This window comes from Phalacrocorax aristotelis, chromosome 5 (genome assembly GCF_949628215.1).
Source record: "Phalacrocorax aristotelis chromosome 5, bGulAri2.1, whole genome shotgun sequence".
Classification (NCBI taxonomy): domain Eukaryota; kingdom Metazoa; phylum Chordata; class Aves; order Suliformes; family Phalacrocoracidae; genus Phalacrocorax; species Phalacrocorax aristotelis.
The window spans coordinates 23,273,045-23,291,630 of NC_134280.1; the positions used below are offsets into that span (position 1 = coordinate 23,273,045).

The following is an 18,586-nucleotide window of genomic DNA, read 5'->3' on the forward strand; positions in this document are numbered from 1 at the left end:
GAGGTAGATGAAATGATGCCAAAGTTTCATTTTATCTCTGTGTGGATTTGTGTTGAAATTGCTGAAAATTTTGCTGCCTCAGAAATTTAGTAATACCATGAATAGAAAATTAACACTTTTCAAAGTTACTGTTTCTATTTTGGGAGCAAACAGACAAAATGAAAAATTATGTATTTTGGGGCCAAAAGGTAAATTACTTAACAATTGCTAACTTTTAAAATTATGCTTTCTTCAAAACACTTGTTAGTTAATCAGGGAAATCTAAGAAAGAAGGGGGTCAAGCAATTCAGCAGTGCATATCTGAAGTGGAACTTTTTAAAAGATCACTATACAGCTTCAAGTTAAAGAAATCTTAGAGTTGAGGAACAGAATTTGCATCAGGTGAACCAAAATGTGAAACAGCTCTTTTGTATTTGCTTTTCAGAAGTGGCTGTTGAATCAATTCAAGCAATACCATGGTAAGATGTCTTTGGTTTTGCAGCGGATCTATTACATGCTTTTTTAAGCAATTAGAGCTCGATAATGCAATCATTTGTCACCCAATTAATTTTGAAAGACTGGAAATACATGGATGAACTCTTTAACCTGTGGTTCACTTGGCACCATTGTTATTTAGATCAAATAAAAAAAATATTAGTAGTAATGGGTAAGCTACATCATAAGAACTCAATATCTTCATGTTCTGTGACTTGCCATTTAATTTTTAAAAGATTTTCTTATTACTGTAGATAAACACAGATAAATAAATGTAACATGTTTTTGTTTGTATAGAATATGTAAATTAATTACAATTAGAAACAATAATGGAAAAATTATTGTGAAAATATTTCTCCAGGGCTGATTCTGTGCCCCAGCATCAAGCGAAACTTTATCAAGGGCATTCGTGTGTGCAGGCTTCTGCCCTATATTATCTTCACAGCTTTGAAAACCTTAAGCACTGAAGCTAAAGTTCTTATAAGGCTAAGAGAAAGCTATGGGCATGCCAAAATAAACCAGATCCTATGCTTTTTTTATACTTCTAATCTTGAAGTCATAATATCCTGTCATTTCAGTGCATCAGAATGATACTTCATGACAAGTATCTGCTCCTCCCTGGGAGAGGTAAATGGAAAGTGTACTGAGACCTAATTTCTAGGATTTCTGCGCTGAACTTGTACGCATAGTAAATTCTGACTCAGATTTTTGTATTCTTGAAAAGAGGTGTATGAATTGTGGGATAATATAAATCGCAAGAGACTTTTAGAGGTCATCTGGTCCGGTGACCTATTCAAAGCAGGGCCAACTTATGTTGCTCAGGGCTTTATCCAGTGAAGAAAGAAGTATCTCCAAGCCTGGAGATTTCACAGCCTCACCGAGCAGCCTATTACAGTGTTTCACAACCCTCATAATGAAGCTGTGTGGTTTTTTCCCTGGTATCTAACCTAAATATCTCATCAACTGAAAATGTGTCTTCTTGCTTCATGTAATCTGAAAGCTTGGTATTTTTCACCTTCTTGGTCTGTGACTCTTAAAATTTGTATTTTGCATTTATAGGTTGTATTTGTAAATGCATCTTGAGTTGCCAGACTGCCAACTTATTTGTGCTAATGTAAACTTGGGATAATGCTAAGGACTTCAGGGGTCTACATCTAGATTTGTAATGATACAATGTTAATCAGAAATGTGATTTTTCTGCCACATCTTACAGGGAAGCCTCTTCTTTCTGCAAAGACAGCGAGTCACATAATTCTTTGTATGTATGTGCATAATTAATTAAAAAGTAGGAACATTAGCTCTAGAAAGGTAGAATAAAAAGAAGTTATTCTTTATCATTCAGCTCTGATACAGGAAGGTTATTTTACTGTAATGTGTATAATAGGTTAATAGGTTCCAGTATTAAGTGGCTATTTCATTACCTCTGTATTTTTGCCGAAGTTTAAAGTTGTTTACTCCCTCAAGGAATTTCTGTATCCCTTAAAACTATAGACCTATAGACCTAATTGCTTATTACATTTGTAGGGCTTTCCAGGTGGGTTATCTTGAAAAGAATACTCACTCTAGACAAACATGTTCTGGACCAAAAAAATAGAATTTGCCTGTAGTGTAATGTGAAACAATATACGCAGTTTACTGAAGTTGTGACATGCACGTAGTGACTACTGCCTTTCTGTTCATGAGTCCTGCTACCCTGCACTGCTCAAGGGTTCACCAGCTTAAGTTTGCTCGAGCACCACATTAAACATGTAACAAAGCCGCACCAGGAACGTGTCTAGGAGAAGCCGTACCTCCAGTCCTGCTGCTTTCTCCCATAGGGAGGCACAAGTAGCAGCAGTTCCCAGTTCTGCATGGGGCTGCGTGTGGCGCTGAAAGCGACTGGTAACTACTCAGGCAATACCTCTTCTGGACATAAATGGCAATTCAAATGTTTGTATGTGCCATTTGGAAGTAGTATGCGCTTCTGGAGAGGGCACAGTTTTGCAGAAACTCTGAGGGTGGTTATTAAACTCTATTTAAAAAAACTTGTTTCTGTCATGTCCCTACGCTATTAAAATTGGACTTTTAAAATGTTGGTTTGGATTTGAAAGATGAAAGGAAACCTTGCAGAACACTACATCAGTACTCTCTGAATTTTGTAGCTGTGCTATGAACTTTGGCATTTGAATCTTCTCATTCTGTGTTTATTTCTTGGAATACTGTTTCCACCACCCTTACAACCAACAACATAAATACTGTGTGATTTGGTCATGCTGATCGTGATTTGGTGTTTGTGGAAGCTACTGATAATACTGATCTATTTATGGGGCTTCCAGTGACAAATTTAGGGCACATGAAGGTTCAATAAGCAGAAATAAGCTTTCCTTATGCTTTAACATAGTTACTTCATACACTCACTGTTTGGAGCACTTTCAGTTGCTTAAATGTTTTCAGTGTCATTCTCAAAGAACCACTAAAAAGGGGAGGTAAATATCTGTAAGTTGTAAACAAAGAAGTTGAAGGAACTGAATGGAACTGCTGAAAGATGCAGAGTCAATAAATATGATTTCCCTTGTTGCCATTATTTATTATGTGTCAAAGAACAGAATGATGCTGTCGACCCCAGATGGGTACTTACTGTGTGGGAACTTTCTGTGTCACAAATTAAATTTAAGTGAAAAATAAGTATGCAAACCAACCTTTTCTTGGGACCGATGTTCAGATCACAACCTTTTTTTGCTATGGCACAGACTGGAAGCTTACTAGCTTTGTTCAGCAAAAACAGAAAAATACTGTATTTTTACTGGAATATTACTATAATTTTGGAGGAGTGTGTATTTTGTTTTCTCTGTGTGGAAAATAATTCATTTTTAGTAAAAGGCAGTTTAGGATTTGGACTACAAGCAACGGTGTCTCCCGCTGCAAAACAAATCTCTTAAATTACCTGTTGAAAAATAGATCTGATTTCACCTTTCCATGTACTTTTGATTAATAAGTGCTATGTAAATATTACCAGGAAAGATTTTAAATAGGTGTTAAATCCTCTGAACAATTTAGGTAGTAACCATTTCTTTTAATGGTTGGTCAGTGGGAGCTCTGTCAACAACAGGGGACTGATGGCCATGGGAAGGAAATGCTCAGCAAGAAATCTTGCCACACCGACCTCTGTGGCTCCTGCCTTCACCTGGTTATGACCACAGTCTTGAACTGCAGGTTAGCAAGATGTGCCGGGAGCTATCTATTTTCTAACCGAGCTTGTCTTTCTGATACACAGTAGATATCCCAAAGAGACTGGTGGCACAGATGAGGCAGCTGTAATCAGCATGATCTGCCATTGCCTAGGGTCAACACAAAGAGAGGGGAGAAAACCAGTATCTCAGGCAGCCAGAGAAAATAAGGTTGGAGCTGCATGTTTTTGTCTGCTGGACAGGACTTAAAAATAAACATTTTGTAAAATTCAGAGTTGTTGTAAAACCTTACTTTTTGTCAGTGAACCCAACTTTGATCTGGGTTGCCTTGAAATTAATTGCAAAGAAAAAATTCATTATTCATTATATTCCTTGAAAATCTTGGGTAATAGAAGGCTTGTTAAAATGTGCGACAAAATCTCTTTTTCTTTGTGGAAAGCAGGAAAGGAGAAAGGTAGCAAACTAAATGACTGTTCCTTTCCCATACTTTATAAATTATGATTTTTCAGCTTCAAAATTGAGTTCCTAATGCATCATATTATGTCTAGAACTATTTTGTCCTTCAGTTTCACATGTGTTCATTTTTCAACAAACCCATTTTTCTGTAGATAATTAATATTTAGTATCGGGTTATCACAGGTAATATTATTTTGCTGCACCTGTAAAACCTCACTAGAGACCAGTTTGGTGAATAATGATGCGATTTTTAGTATTTCTCATTTATATGCTTGGTTTTTTCTTTTTTCTTTCTTTTTTTTTTCCCCACTACTGGAAAATTTCTTGCAATATATACATGGGATATTTCATCCAAAAGCATGAAAAGTAACAATTCGTCCAGCATTCTTCCCCAGATGACAGAAGAAAATACAGGTACGAGTTGTATTTACTTAAAGTTTACATGGTTTGTGGGTGTGACTGTTTAACTGAGACACTTTTGATGGGTTGATTTGTAGTAGATGTTATATGCAACTTGTAGTTGTACAAAATAATTTTTCCCCCCCTCTGGTCTGAGTATGCTGTCTTGGCACCTGTTTTTATCTGGCTTTATGGAGAAAGTTTCACCCATGGGATGCGTACTTATCCTAGTAAAGCATTTGCCTGTAAACATACTTCAGGCTATGGGAACCTCTGCTATTCTGCTATTTCCTGAATATAGCTCTGTAGAGAATAGCCTTTTATGTAGAAACAAAAAGAAAACATTTGGCTTTTACCAGTGTTACAGAATTCAATAAATACATGGTGGATGCCCTCTAGCTAGATCGACATGGAACTAACACCTACAGACACACTACAGAATGATTGCTCCAAAATAAAGTTTGTACTTTCTGAAGCTGGAGAGTCTGAAATTATGATTGTAATAATAACTTTGTGTGGCAGACAAGATTTGGCCAGTGTAAAGAAATTCTACAGAGGAGTTTGGTGAAAATTTTCTTTTGTATCTCAACAGACTATAGAAATATATTACTTTTTTTTTAAGCAATACAATGATCAGTTATTAAAACCTTATTTATATTACTTGTACCTAGAAATAAAAAATCAAGGAAGTTGGAGATTAATGTTTGAAGTGAAGTATATTCTGAATTATTGTTAATTCTCCATGCAAATATCTTTTATAGCATTCTTTCTTTTTTTTTATTTTTCCATTTTGGCATTAATGATAAATAAATAGCCATTATGGGGAAGGGTTAGACACCCAAGGAGGGATGTCTGTAATTCCACACGCTGAGCTGAGAAGCCTCGTAAGCCAGTAAACTGGAAAAGAGGAGTTTAAGTCTCCTCAGAAGCGTTTCCATCCTGAGCCTTTTCCAAGAGTTAGGCATCCATCCTTTCTCCTAGCACAGAGGAAAAGATAGAGCAAGAATTCTGTTCCCCCCTTTCCTGAAGTCTGAGTAGTGGTACATTCTGAGGTGTTTTTGAAACTCAGTTCCTTTTGCCTGCAGGAATTTAAATTTAAATTTCCACTCCCCAGGGCAAAAAAAAAAACCCTACCAAATTGTAGGCCATTATGGATAGGTGCTGTGTTGGACATTTTGCTTATATTATTCCTTTTCCCATGGTATTAGTAACTATTCATCATGCCAGCAAGGAAAAAACAGGTATGAGGATGATTCCTGTGACAGCATTTTGATACTTATAATGAGCTAAAGACATAGGCAAGGTGTGAGGACAGAGGTAATGTCATGGACCAATTTGCATAACTGAGGAAAAGCAGATAACCACTGGACACAGAAGCACTTCTTCAGGTCTAATATTGAAACAGAAGACTTCAAAGCTAAGTGTAAGCCAGGACTGAGGTGGTCTGAGTTTAAATGTGATAACTATAGTTGGACTGCAAGAGAAAAGATAGTTGGTACTTTTGAAATAGAAGGGATATTAATTAAGGGAATGGATGAGAGGAGTAAAGTGGTTATCTCTTAAGGAAAATGCATCCGATTTCTCCCTCCTGTTCCATCCCATCTTGTTCTTGCATACTTCCCTCTGAGCACATGCACCTTCTGATTTTCTTCATTCCTGTATGCCTTCCCTTATTTGTATGGACCTCTACACACATGTGCAGGGTTGTTCAAAATCACATATTTTAGTTTTTTCTTTCCTACTGTCCTCCCAGATGGATGGGCCTAAAATACATGCTAATGACTCATTGCCTTGGCTTTGCTTTGTTCTTCTTACCTGAAACACTGCCTTGTGTGAAAGTTTTGTCCCCAAAATATTAAGAGAAATTTTTGAGAAATTACTTTCTTTAAAAATTGACAGCGGACACTCCACTTCGCTATAGTTTCCAAGAAATGAGGGGGCCAAGCTTTCTTGAAAACAAGCCTCTTGGGAAAGTGGCAGAATTTCACCTGTGACTCTCCATTGAGAACAAGGCTAGAGAACAGCCAATTTCAAAGAAAGGAATTTGGCTGTATGCATTCTACTAAAGACAAAACTCTTTACTGTGAAAAACAACAAGCAAATTTAATTCCTGAAAAGAAAGAAATATTAATTTTCCCACAAGATTGCAATGAATTCAAGCTATCCTAGAAGTCTCAAGCAACATACATTGTTATGTTAGGAACAAAGAAAATCTTCAGTACCTATTTATTTTCTTGTGATCTGTTTTCAGCCTAGCATTATCTTCTGAATTGGTCAGACTGGTAGAAAAATGCTGAGGAGTGAAGTCCCAGGTTGGTGTTCTCTCACTGTAGCTGGAGAGGAGTGTGAGTAGCCTTGTTACCTGTCCTGTAGAGAACAGGGCTGTCAGAGACCAGAGCACTATCCCTTGTACTTTCTTGAATCCCTTCCCAGGCATTTCGTTCAAACGCTTGCAAACATTAAGTATCCCTTAAGATTAGAGAGAGGTTATGCTTGATTCATTGTTTAGGGCAGTGCTGCTCTTTATCTGATGTGCATAAGCTTTAAAAAACTTTGTTGTGGGTGAATATGAACTGTTAAAGATAGCATGGCTAAGTTCTTTCTCTTGTTCTAGTGCTCAGTTGCTAACATCGCCCCAGATGACATCGGCTCTGCTTTTTCCAGTGGTCATCTTCCAGTGCAGCTATCAAAACGACAGCCAGAGGAGTCAAGAGCATTAGGTAAACGTGGGCTTGCAGAGAAGTTTTGAAGGGCCAAAGTAGAGGACAGGAATTTATTACATAAATAGATCTGTATATGTGTCTGTAACATGACAACTCTAATCTGATTTGCTGCTGGGAGCTGATGTCTTCAGTTTGAATCACCTGTCTCTTGATCTGGGAGAAGTGTTTTTAGCTTGAAATTGCCCCTCAATGCTCTCATAATCTTCCATACTAATGCTGAAAAGAGAGGCGTGTGTAACAGCTGATGGCTTTGCTTAAAGCTCATGCACACCTCCATTACCTCTAAATAGGAACCTGTTTATTGTGAGAGTGCTAATGATATTTGCTCAGATGAGAGAATATGAACTACTCAGTCAAACACAGAAAAGATGTTTTTTTCTTACATGCCCGTCTCTTCTCTGGTGGATAAACTCGGTATCTGACTTCTCAGATAACAGTGTGCCAGTTGTCTGCTTTTGCAGCTGTTCTTATCATCCTGTTTGTGTTTCTGTGCTATGTTTGCACCTTGTTATAAAATTTAGGTATTGGTTTTCTGTTTAAACAACTTTCATTTCAAACAGATGCATTTAACATTCTTTTTTGGAAAAGCTTTTGTATCTAAATTTCTGTAATATTGCAGCTAAAAAGAAACCAGGAGGGTGAAGGGTTTCACGTATGGTGCTGCAGAAGGCCTACTATTTCACTAGTATTGATGACTCTTCAGGGTGATCTGACAAACTGATGAAGGCAAAACCAGACTTATCCACCACAGAGAAAGAGGGAAAAGAAAAAAAAAAAAAAAAAAAAAAGGAAAAAAAGCCTAGTTAAGCTCACAACTGTAATGATCCTGAAAATTTTTGAGACTTAGGAAAGCCCATACCTGAAATTGAGTTATGATTTGATAAGTGTTTTTTAAAGTAACAGAAAAGCCCATGTTTCTTGTTCCCTGAGGATTATTTCTGAAATATGCTTAGTTTAAAAAAATCATGTATTAAAACATCGCAGAGTCCAGCTCTCCAAATTAATTCTGAGATTGACAGCCAAACTGCATTAACTCCTGGAGCAGCATTACTGAAATTACTGAATGTCCTAATTGTAAACTGATGCCCTCCTATGGGATAAGAAGATATGATTCAGTGAGACATGTAACAATTATAACAACATATCACAAGGGGAAAATCCAGGCATTAGCTGTTTTGGCTCTACCAGGTTATTGGGGGAGGCAGGAAACAAATTTTATTTCAAACACAGGGTAAACAGCTGCAATTCCCTAAAACGGGTAGTGAGTGGACTTACTGGATGACTAGCACTTGTGTTATTTTTCCATGCTACATCACAGTTGACCAACTTAAGTAATTTTGTTTGATCCATCTGGATGAGTAGGGTTTCCTGCTGGGTTTTACTTTGTTACGGTTTGAAAGTAAGGGGGTTCTTTGCTTGGGGGTATTGAGAGTTGGGATTTGCTGCTGCAGTTGTTTCAGGATGTGGGCTGTTCTTTGGGATGTTTTTCAGATGAAGCAGATCAAAACAGACAGCAACACGTGCCAGCATCCACCAGGAAGGGGACATCCTGCAACAAGAAGCCACAAAGTATGTAAAACAATGTGCTTCACATTAGACTTTCCTAAATGCCCTTCATCACCGCAGTGCTGAATGTTCTAGCTGGCAGCTCATCTTGAGCTCTCTTTGAAATTCAAGTGATGGACATGATCCTTAAATATGGGACTGATCATAAAACCCAAAGCAAACCTATTGCTCACCTTCAATACATTTTGATCAAGTGCCAGAAAACAGCAAAAGTTATCTGTAGAATAGGAATATAAATCTGTAGGTTTCACCAAATTTCCATTTGTAGAATTTTCTGGGCAAGGCCAAATAAATAGGGCAATAGTTTGGGTTTTTTTCTTGGATGTTCATTTTTTTGGTTACAGATATACAGTAATTTATAGTTGTATTTTTTACCACTGCAGGTGATAGCCAGGAGAGTTCTGAACTACTTAGTTTTGAACAATTTTCCAATTTTAATTTGTCAAGAGTTAAGAAAATTTATATTATTCCATTCTATCAAAGATACAGGTAAATGAGACACAATGTGTACCAGAAATGGTGGGAAAAGAAGCAGGTAATTGATGCAATGAATATATTTTGTAATAGTGTACTGGGTTACAAATTATTTTGACTGTGTGATTAAAAAAAAAAACGACCACAGGCTGCAAAGATAAAAATACAACACCACAATTTCAGGGACTTCACAGATGTTCAGTGTACATACCGTTGCATACATTTTTAAGGAAAGCACATGCCTGTTCCCAACCAGCTAAAATACTCACAATCCAAACAAAATGGCAATTAAAAGGCAACAGAGAGAGAACACTCATGGAGGGAAAAACCACAATCATAATAATCACCAGAAGGCCAATTTACCGCCCTTCCTGCAGAGAACTGCATATATAATGTGACCATAGTTCAGAATATGAAGAAACAAGAAACATTACAGCACAGTGCCTTTCTGCTATTTGCTTTTCCGTTAACTCCCTACAGTGTGGGCAGGAGGTGCTCCTGTCTCTTAAAATATTGTATGCAGCTCCTCACACAATGACTCTTCAAACCCACAGGCTGCAATACAAATAATAAACAACTGTCCTTTGCTCAACAGTCATTTTTTTATACACCCACAGTTATAAACACTGTATAATCGTTGACTGGTCTTTGTGGCTGAAGATACTGCATCACTTTCATTCCTGTGCCCACCCAGGGTACTTGAGGTTCCGATTTTAGCATGTGCAGTTACTGGATGGAGGTGAACGTAAAAGAGATCCCATGGTCTGGCTTTTTTAAGTGAGTTCTAACCGATGTGCCAGTTAAAAGCTTCAACTAAGGGAGTTACACGTCTGCCTCCTGCTGCCTTGCTGATGCTGTGCATCTGGGGTTTTTCCTGCGTGTTTCACATCCTCAGTAAAGGTCTGGGTACAAAGCAAAAGCCACGTCTTCTGGGGCTCCAACCTGCAAAAACATTCTCCCTAACCTGTGCCTGCAGCGCACTCGAGCAATAGCCGTAGGGAAAAGCCCGACACCTGGAAGGCCGAGAGGGGTTGGGCGGAAAGCCCGGGCCGCACGGCTTGGAAGGGGAGGCAGGGAACTCTCACTCAAACCCGCACCTCGCTGAGTGGCCCCGCCTGGGCGTGACCATGCGGCAGTGCTGTGCTACAAGGCTCGGCTGGTGTGGCGAGCACGGAGTGAGGCCTTCGCAGCGGAGTGGCTTGGGTTTACGTCGGATTTTTGAAGGGGTCCGTTACAAATGAGAGTTACCAGGCGTCTCCTCGCGTGGTGCACAGCGGCGCTCTCGATGAGCGGGGGGAGCGAGGGCGGGGAGCCGCGGGGCTTGCACCTCCCGCTCCCCCTGTCGCCGCCGGGGCCAGGGAGAAGAGACCCCGGTCGGCACAGGCTGGAGCCGCCTCTGCCGGGCGCCTGGCCTTGAGACACAGCACCACCTAGAGGGGACGTGAGGCGGCGCCGGCCTCCGTGGGCTTTGCCTTCCGCGTTTTCCTGCCGGCGTGAAAGGCTGCCGCGCTCGCCGTCTCCCCCGGGCCCTGCCGCTGGCCTCGCCGGGGCGGGGCCCGGCGGGGCGGGCGCTGTCCACGGTGCTGAGCGGAGCGACGGGGCCCTGGCGCGGGCGGGACGCGGAGGGGCGGGTCGCGCCGCGCCGCCGGTGGCACCGGGATGTCAGAACCGCTCTCATGTCCAGCCCGCCGCGGAAAGCCCGCCGGTGTTCATTGTCTGTCTCCTTCCCCTGACGGGCCTCGGGGCCTCCGAGGGTGTAAATGTTGACGCTAAAACATGCCTATTTGCTCCAGACGCGCGCTTCTGGAAGGCCAGAGGGAAGGACCGAGCGCGCACGCCGGGCACAGACCAGCCGGGCCGCGCCGTGCAGTGACTGGTGGCTTAGGAGTTCTTGGCGTGATCTTTCGCTGACTGTGCGCTGCGATCCTGCCGCGAGTTCCTGTGAACGCTTGTTTACGTTTATAAAGACAATTAGCTACGGTTATATTATTATATCTCACGCTCTTCACTCAGCACATATTGTGCCCGATTGGTTGAAACCACCTTTAAAACCACAGCCGAGAACAGATGGGAAAAGGTCATGTCAGCTAGGGCTGTTAATACCTTTAAAGCTATGTTTAAAAGCTGGCTTTTGTGCTGTCGGTGCTTTTGTTACGCATCCAGTCCCTAGACAGTAGGTGCGCTGGGCAAAGTAATCGTCTTGGCCGCTTAATGCTCTCAGTCGGCCGGTCTGCTTTCCAAAAAGGCTCGTAAGTTTTTGCTCGTCCCTCGAGTCCTTCAGGAAGGACACGTCGCTGCTGCTCGCTGCGCTGCCCAGCACCCCCCGCACGGGACGAAAGTCTCTGGCTCCACCGGGCTGTTCCCCCTCCTCCCGTCTCATTGCAGGTTCCTCCCAGCCCCTTACGTGCCATCCTCGTAAGCAGGGCTTGGTTTAGGCGCCTGCGTAGCTACCGCGACACGCCGAAATGTAGCACGGCGGTCACCACCGCAAGGTGCTGGTGAGGCATGTTTGGGGCGCAGGTTGGGGAAACACAGGCCTGCGGTTGTCGGGGGCACAAAACCCCGTGCTGTCTTAATGTTTCTCGTTTTAGCGAAAGGATGTCTGGTATGAAGTCGTAACCTAAGGGCAACACTGAGGGCAAGTCACAGGACTCCAGGTGTTCCCCCGTGGCCGGGAAGACCGAGCCGCGGTGGCGGCCGTGCCTGTGCCTCTGCCACCCTCTGGCGGAGAGCTGGGGCGGCGGGGCGCGCCGGCGGGGCACAGCGAACCCGAAGGCGGGGGTGGTTTAGCTAAGCTCCATTTAACGCGCACCCCGCCCGGCTCACTCGCGGCCCGCACCGTGGGCAGGGGAGTGCTGGTGCCGCAGGGACGCTCGGAGCGGCAGTTCGGCCGCGTCGCCTTTGCCGGTGAGCCGGTGTGCGCGTTGCTCCGCCGCCGGCTGGCGCGGCCCGCCACCCCGGGTCACGCCAGCGCTGTCTAGGGAGAGCTCCCGGTGCCGCCCGGTGAAGGGGCGCGACCGGGGGTTCGCAAGGCAGAACCCCGCGCCCGGGCAGCCCCGCCCGCCGCTGGAGCCAGCCCCGGCACCCCGGGGCGCGGCGGACCGGCGGCGGCAGCCGGGGCCGGGTGGGCCGCCCCTCCCCGCCCCAGCTGGCCGCCCCGGCGGTCCCCAGCCCCCGCGCGGAGCGGCGCGGAGGGGGTGGCAGCAGCCCTGTGACTCATGCCTGCGTCGAAGCAGATCAGCCGGCGATTCACGCTTTTAAAAAAGCAAATTCGAGCACTTCTGGAAAAAAAGGTCATCTCGCATTAAATTCCGCGGCGCGATTGGTATTCCGACGTCGTTTCTGGCAGAGTTTATAAGCGGCGGGTCTCTCCCAGGCTGGAGTCGCCCTGCCTGCCTGGACTCCGGCAGTGAGAGTGGTCCGCTCGCCCCCTCGGTAAGTCTCCTCTACACAGTAACCCATTTTTCAAACCTTTGGGAACCCCTTTCAGGATCTGGAGCTGGCTTTTTTTGTTGGTTTTCCCCCCACCCTAAAATCAGTTTTGTTGCTGTCGTACCTATAGAGGGATAACGGGTATTTTGAGACAGCCAGCGCCTTAGACATTGTCTTAACCTGTTACTTCACCTCCAGGCATTGTCTAGAGAATTTCGTCTGCTTTATAGGTGTTTTCTTTTTCCTGTTAAAAAACAAGCGAAATGCTTGCTTTCCACTGAAATAATTGATCCGTTGCGTTTACACGCCGGCGTAAATCCGCCCGGCAATGGAAATGAAATCGGTAGCTACTCGAAAAAAGCGGCTAACAAAGCGCTCGTTCGTTCGCGCGACCTTCATTTTCTTTCCAAGGGGAATAAAATAAATGGCAGGTAGCCGTGGGGACAAAGAGAGGAGCGGGGCACTGACCCGCCAATTCTCCATCAGCAACCCTGTATCGGTAATCGGAGCGCCGTGTCCGCCAGGAAAGAGCTGAACATCTGGCGAGGAGCGAGGGCTGGTCCAGCACCTTCCTCCCCGCAGACAAGGAGACAAGCCTTCTGCCATTTGTGCCGCCCAGGCGTGCACGGGAGAGCGCTGGTTGGCGCTGGAGCACATACTGGTCCCGGTCCGCCGAAACATGCGTGTGCAAACACACATGTGTGTGACGCCTGCCATTGGAGCTGGGCGAAAGGCACCTTTGTGGTGGCGGCGGGGCGTATCTGTCAGGCTTTGCTGAATGCTTCGCCTGGCGTGTGTTCGGGGATCGGCGGATAACGCGCAGATAGCTGCTCCGTTTGGGACTGTGGGTCGTTTGGGCTGGTAATTTCGAAGCCCGCTTTGCACGTTGGTTTTCGTTTGAGGCGAGCCACATAATTGCCCTGCTCAGCGGCCGCCGATATAATTGCGATAGACTTCACGCTCTGCTAAATCCGTCATTCAGGCGCGGCGGGCAGCGCCTCGGCATCCAGCGAAGGGACGGTTTCGCTCTCCAGCCTGTCGAGGCATTTTCCTGGCGCGCCGCTTGCGCCTGGCCCCGCGGCCCCAGCCCCGGCCCGCCGGGCCCCGACTCCCGCCCGGCCGGACCCGGCCCCCGCCCCGGCCCCTGCGCGGCCCACGCCGGGCTGCAGGCTGCCGCCCGGGCGGCACTCCGGAGCGGTTTTCCAGGAGACTGGACTAATCAACCCGCCTTTTCTTCCTTCCAGCAAATTCCTCGCCGCCCACCCCTTGGAGGAATATCGGAGGAAACCCGGGCTCCGGGGACTCTGGCTTTTCTGAAGGGATGGCTTCCTCCGCTCCCTCGTCCTCCAACGACGCTCCGGACCCCACCCCAACTAATTTACGACCCACAAGTAGGTTTTAATATTTTCCTCGTTTAAACTATTTTGGAGGCTTTCTCCATATGGGCTTGGAAAGACCAATTTCGAAACGAAACGAAAAATCCGCGAAGCCCTGTTCCGCGCTGTTAAGCAAGGGGCGGAAAGTGCTCTACACAAAGAAACCATCCTCCTGGTGGGAGCGGGAGAGGTCGGTCCGTGGCGAATAAAACGCTGGGAGGAAAAGCCCACCTCAGCAGCCAGCGCTGCCGTTATCTTACGACCACCTTCGAGGGATTTAGACAATAAACCGAACCCCCAGATGGCCAAAAAATCGGGATGTTGTAAGGGCTGTGGAGAAAATGAATCCGTTAAAGGGCGAAGTTACACCAGTGGCTTAAAGCGGGTGTCGTGTCCCCCCCTTTACATTTTATAAATGCTAATGCTGCAGCTTCCTTTCAGCCTCCGCCGGAGCCCGTAATCAAGCGAAATTTGGATGCTAATTGTAGCTTTTCAAAGCTTTGTGTTCCTAATTGCTCTGAATTCGCCTTGAGTTATTGAGGTGTGAGTGGGAGGCAGAGGCTGCTGCAGGTGGATAGAGAATCAGTTTATAGCCCTGCCAGGGATTCAGAACGTCGCCTGCCTAAAATAAATAAAAAAGAGGCTCGATGCTATAAAGCAGACAAAGAGCGGGCAACAGTAAGAAATGAAAGGCTGTCAGGCACAGCAAAGCGGGGAACAGCTTTTACCCTGAAAGGGCTACGAGGCGCGAGCGTCGGAGTCATTACTGTCATTGTCCTGCAGCTGGAAGGAACGGGGGAGGGGGCGAACGGCAGCACGGGGGCTCGTTCCAGGCGGGGGTGACGGGCTGTGCTGCCTTCGGCTGGGGTGTCACGCGCACAAATCGAATTAGCTGGCAACGCGGCTAAAAATGAGATAACCTCTGACCGCGGCACCCCGCCCTCCCCCCCACGGGGCTCCCCCCCACGGGGCTCCCCCCCACACGGGGCTCCCGCGTGCCGGCACGGGCAGCGCCCCCCCCGAGGGGCTGCGAGGGCTGCGTCGCCCGCCCAACCCGCTGGGGCGCTTCCCCCGCCTCTCCAGCCCCGCGGGCCCGCTGCTGCCCTGCCCCAGGTGAGCAGCCCTACGCCCCGGCCCCGCTCCCGCCTTCTCCCCTCACGCACCAACCTCAGCACCGCGGCCGCGTCAGCGCCCGCCATCCCCCGTCCCGGTCGCCCTCTGGGGCCCGCCGGCGGGCGAGGGGCAGGAGAGGCTCGGCTGTGCCCTGGGCCGCGGCCAGCGTCCCGTCCACCTCAGCCCCGGGCTTCGCTACCCGCTTCCCCGGGGCGCAGCGGGGTCCGGCCGGGGCGTGGCCGGGCCGCGGTTCACAAGGCCTGGGAAGGAGCCTGTCCCCTTCCTTGGTGCAGCCGCGCCCCCGGCGGTGCCTCCGCTCCGGAGCCTCTCGGCGGCGTTTCCTCGGGCGTGCAGGGCCGGCAGGCGAAGGGCTGCCGGTCCCGGGGCCGCCGTATGGTGGGCCGGGCCTGGCGAGCCGCGTGGCAGGAGGGTGCTCCGGGGCAGGGGCCGAGCAGGGAGCGTCCCCAGTTCGGCCGTCGGCGGCTCGGCCGGCCGGCCGATGTGCAGCCATGCAAGTCTGATAATATAGTCAAATGCTATTTTTCACCCAATTAATTCCCGAACTCTTTTGTGACCCAATTTCAGGCCACTTTATTTTAAGCTGCCACTTCTCTGGGGCCCCGCCAGTAGATCACTAGGCGTTCGGGTGCTGGGTGCCTTTCCCTCTCCCCTCGGCGGGCCAGCGTGTCATCTCGCTGTCACCCGAGCGAGCCTCGGCCGCCCCGCACCCGGCACGCCCCGCCGCCGCCGGGCTCGGGGAGCAGCCGTTTGTCCGGGACCGGCCCGAGGGGACGCGGGGGACTGTGCGGGGAGGCCGGGAGGGCGGCAAGGCGGGCCGGGGAGACTCGCCGCCCCAGGGGAACGTCTCTGCCCTCTCTTCCAGCTTACGACTCGTGGTGCGGCGTGGCTCACGGGTGCACCAGGAAGATTGGGCTGAAGATATGCGGTAAGTGCGCCCTCGCCGCGCCGCCCCGCCGGGCTTCGCGCCGCGCCCTGCCCCCGCCCCGCCGGGCCCCGGGGCTCTCCCGCGGCGGGCCGCCCCAGGGCGCCCCCTGCCGCTCGCGCCGCGGCTCCGCGCACCGGCCCCGGCCCTGCCGCGGCCCCCGGCCGCCGTGCCTTCCCCGGGATATGCGCTGCCCGCGGCCCTCCTGCGATAAACGGGGGTGTGGGTGTGGGTGTGCGGGCGCCGGCCGCCCCCGGCGGGGGCGTGGGGGGGCGCCGGGCCCGACGGGGAGGAACGAGCCGGAGGGGGCGGGTTTGGCTGCCTCTCGCTGTCTGAAATTTTTCAACCTTATCTGACTAGAAAATACGTATCTCCTGGGGCGAAAAGATTAACGAGAGCCTTATTAAAGAGCAATTCGTCAGCTTGCTGTGCTGGTAAGATAGCGCTGGCAGCCAGTCAGCGCTCAGGCACATGAAATGCAGGAAGGGAAACAAACGCACAATCAGATCGCAACGTTATAGCAAGAGATTCATTTGCAGATAACAAGCTGTCTTCCCTCTCCAGATCTCTTAAGTAGCGCCTTCGCTTTCGCACACCAGCAGTCAAATCTTAATCTTCCGATGGGGAGAACCATTCAGCTTAGCCCGTGCCCCTTATGAATAGAAACTATTTCCCATTTTCCCCAGCTACTTCTTTTTTTGGGGGGTGGGAGATCATTTCGTGGGAGAAACAGGCCTTTTTCCAAAGCAAAGATACATTTAAACCTTTTGCCCTGCTTGTTCCAGTCGAAGCTCATTCGCTAAACGTTTTGTTACGTGGAAATTTGGTCTGGAAGAAAATCGGGGTGCAAATGTTTAGCCCTGTGTCTATTAGAGATTTCATTGGTACCCACAGGCGACATTAACGAGTAGTCGTTTAGTTCTATAAATAGCTCCTGATCTGGGTTTAATGGACCGTTTCCCTACCAGTCCCTTCAGTGGCTGGAGCAATGGGCTTTTTCATCATCATTTTAATTTAGCCCGGCAAGCAGAACTGATAAAGTAACGCACCGTTAGGCTCGTTCCGTGTTGCTAGACTACCGGGGTTACAGAGGGACAGCACAGCTTCTCTCAATGAGATCAAATACGCTGAAAATGAAATATCCCACCATTTTGGATTTGAGAAAAGCGAAAGTGTAGTAGAAGCTTTGTGAAGGGAGTTCAGAACACGCAGGGCTGCTCTGTTTTTGGCTCGGCTTTGGTGCTTGGATTTCCTTTATGCCCTGAATAGTGACGGTGATTCGGAATAATCAGATTCGATGGCGACCACTGTTTCTGCTCGTATGAGCCCTCCTACTTGAATCTAACACCTTCACAAAGACAGAGGGGGAAGGTTGCCCTTGGTAAATATATAGAATGAAGCATTAAGGTTGCCAAGAATCCTAATTAAACATGCTAAACAAGTTGACGTTTGACTATTACAGATTATATCCCTTCGTCCTTACCTTTCACAAGACACCGTTCCAGACCTTAAATATGGTGCAGTCACAAAGCTATAGTGAACCGGGCGCCTCGGAATTGTTCTGCCTGTGTGTATCACACAGAAATCGATTAATTTTGAAGGAAAACTTTAAATAAGGGTTGAGAGAAAAGACGGGTCTTGAATAGCGAGTCAGTTCTTCCACCTGTGTTGTGTATTATGTGTTTGACATTTTCAGTAATTACGTATATAAGATGTATGTCATTTCTTCTCAAACAACTGACCGATTTAAGGATTAGCTCCTTCCCTTTCTGGTTGAAAGCCACCGCCCGAAAGGAGCCCTGCCGCTGCCACACCCCCACGCTCTTCGTCTCTGCACATATTCACTTAAAAAAAAAAAAAAAAAAAAAAAAGAAAAGACCGTATTTTAAAGCGGTTTAATGAACTGGCACGGCGGGCAAAGTACGGGCAGATTTTTCCCTGTGGCTGGAGTTGCATGCTACACCTTTCACTCCCACCTCGGCAATTATTATCGCTGCCGGGACCGATCCTGCTTGGCATCAGTAGAAATACTCGACGGAGTAAAATGGCTCAGGTGCGTCTCCAGCTGTTTGGCCCCCGCCAGCTGATGGTTCCCAGCCCAACGAGCAACGCAGGACAGTGGCATTTCCAAAGCAGCCGTGTGATCTAGAAACTCGGCTCGTTTTCGGAGCAAGTGGGATTTAAGCTGCCAAGTCACGCTGGCACTGCTGAGCCCCCCGGCCGCGGAGGGAACCAGGATCTCCTGCAGCCGCCACCCGAGTGCATAGACCGGCGGCCACGGCGGGGTCTGGGACCCGGCAGGTTGGTCCCTGCCTCGGAAGCCGAGGTCCCCGCAGGGCTGAGAGGCCGGGGGGGCTCATACGAGTGCCTTGTGCGCGGCCTGGTGTGAAATCACGCTGGATTTGCGGTCACCTCGGGGACCGAGGGAATTCCTCACCGGTCGGTGAATATGCCCGTGAGCAG

The 18,586-nt window shown here is 47.8% G+C and overlaps 1 protein-coding gene and 1 long non-coding RNA gene across 2 annotated transcripts in view; both read left to right on the forward strand.

Annotated features, from left to right (window-relative positions):
* The first annotated feature begins 422 nt into the window (after positions 1-422).
* Positions 423-7,204, forward strand: LOC142057437 (uncharacterized). Its single transcript, XR_012660637.1, has 3 exons — positions 423-458; positions 4,456-4,511; positions 7,111-7,204. It is a non-coding gene; the product is annotated as an uncharacterized LOC142057437 (long non-coding RNA).
* Positions 7,205-12,625: 5,421 nt separating this feature from the next.
* Positions 12,626-18,586, forward strand: part of GAD1 (glutamate decarboxylase 1) — a 37,578-nt gene continuing 31,617 nt past the window's right edge. Inside the window, exons 1-3 of the mRNA XM_075093425.1 lie at positions 12,626-12,694; positions 13,936-14,082; positions 16,064-16,126. Coding sequence (XP_074949526.1) covers positions 14,013-14,082; positions 16,064-16,126 — 133 coding nt within the window. The 5' untranslated portion in view covers positions 12,626-12,694; positions 13,936-14,012. The remainder of the gene's footprint in view (positions 12,695-13,935; positions 14,083-16,063; positions 16,127-18,586) is intronic.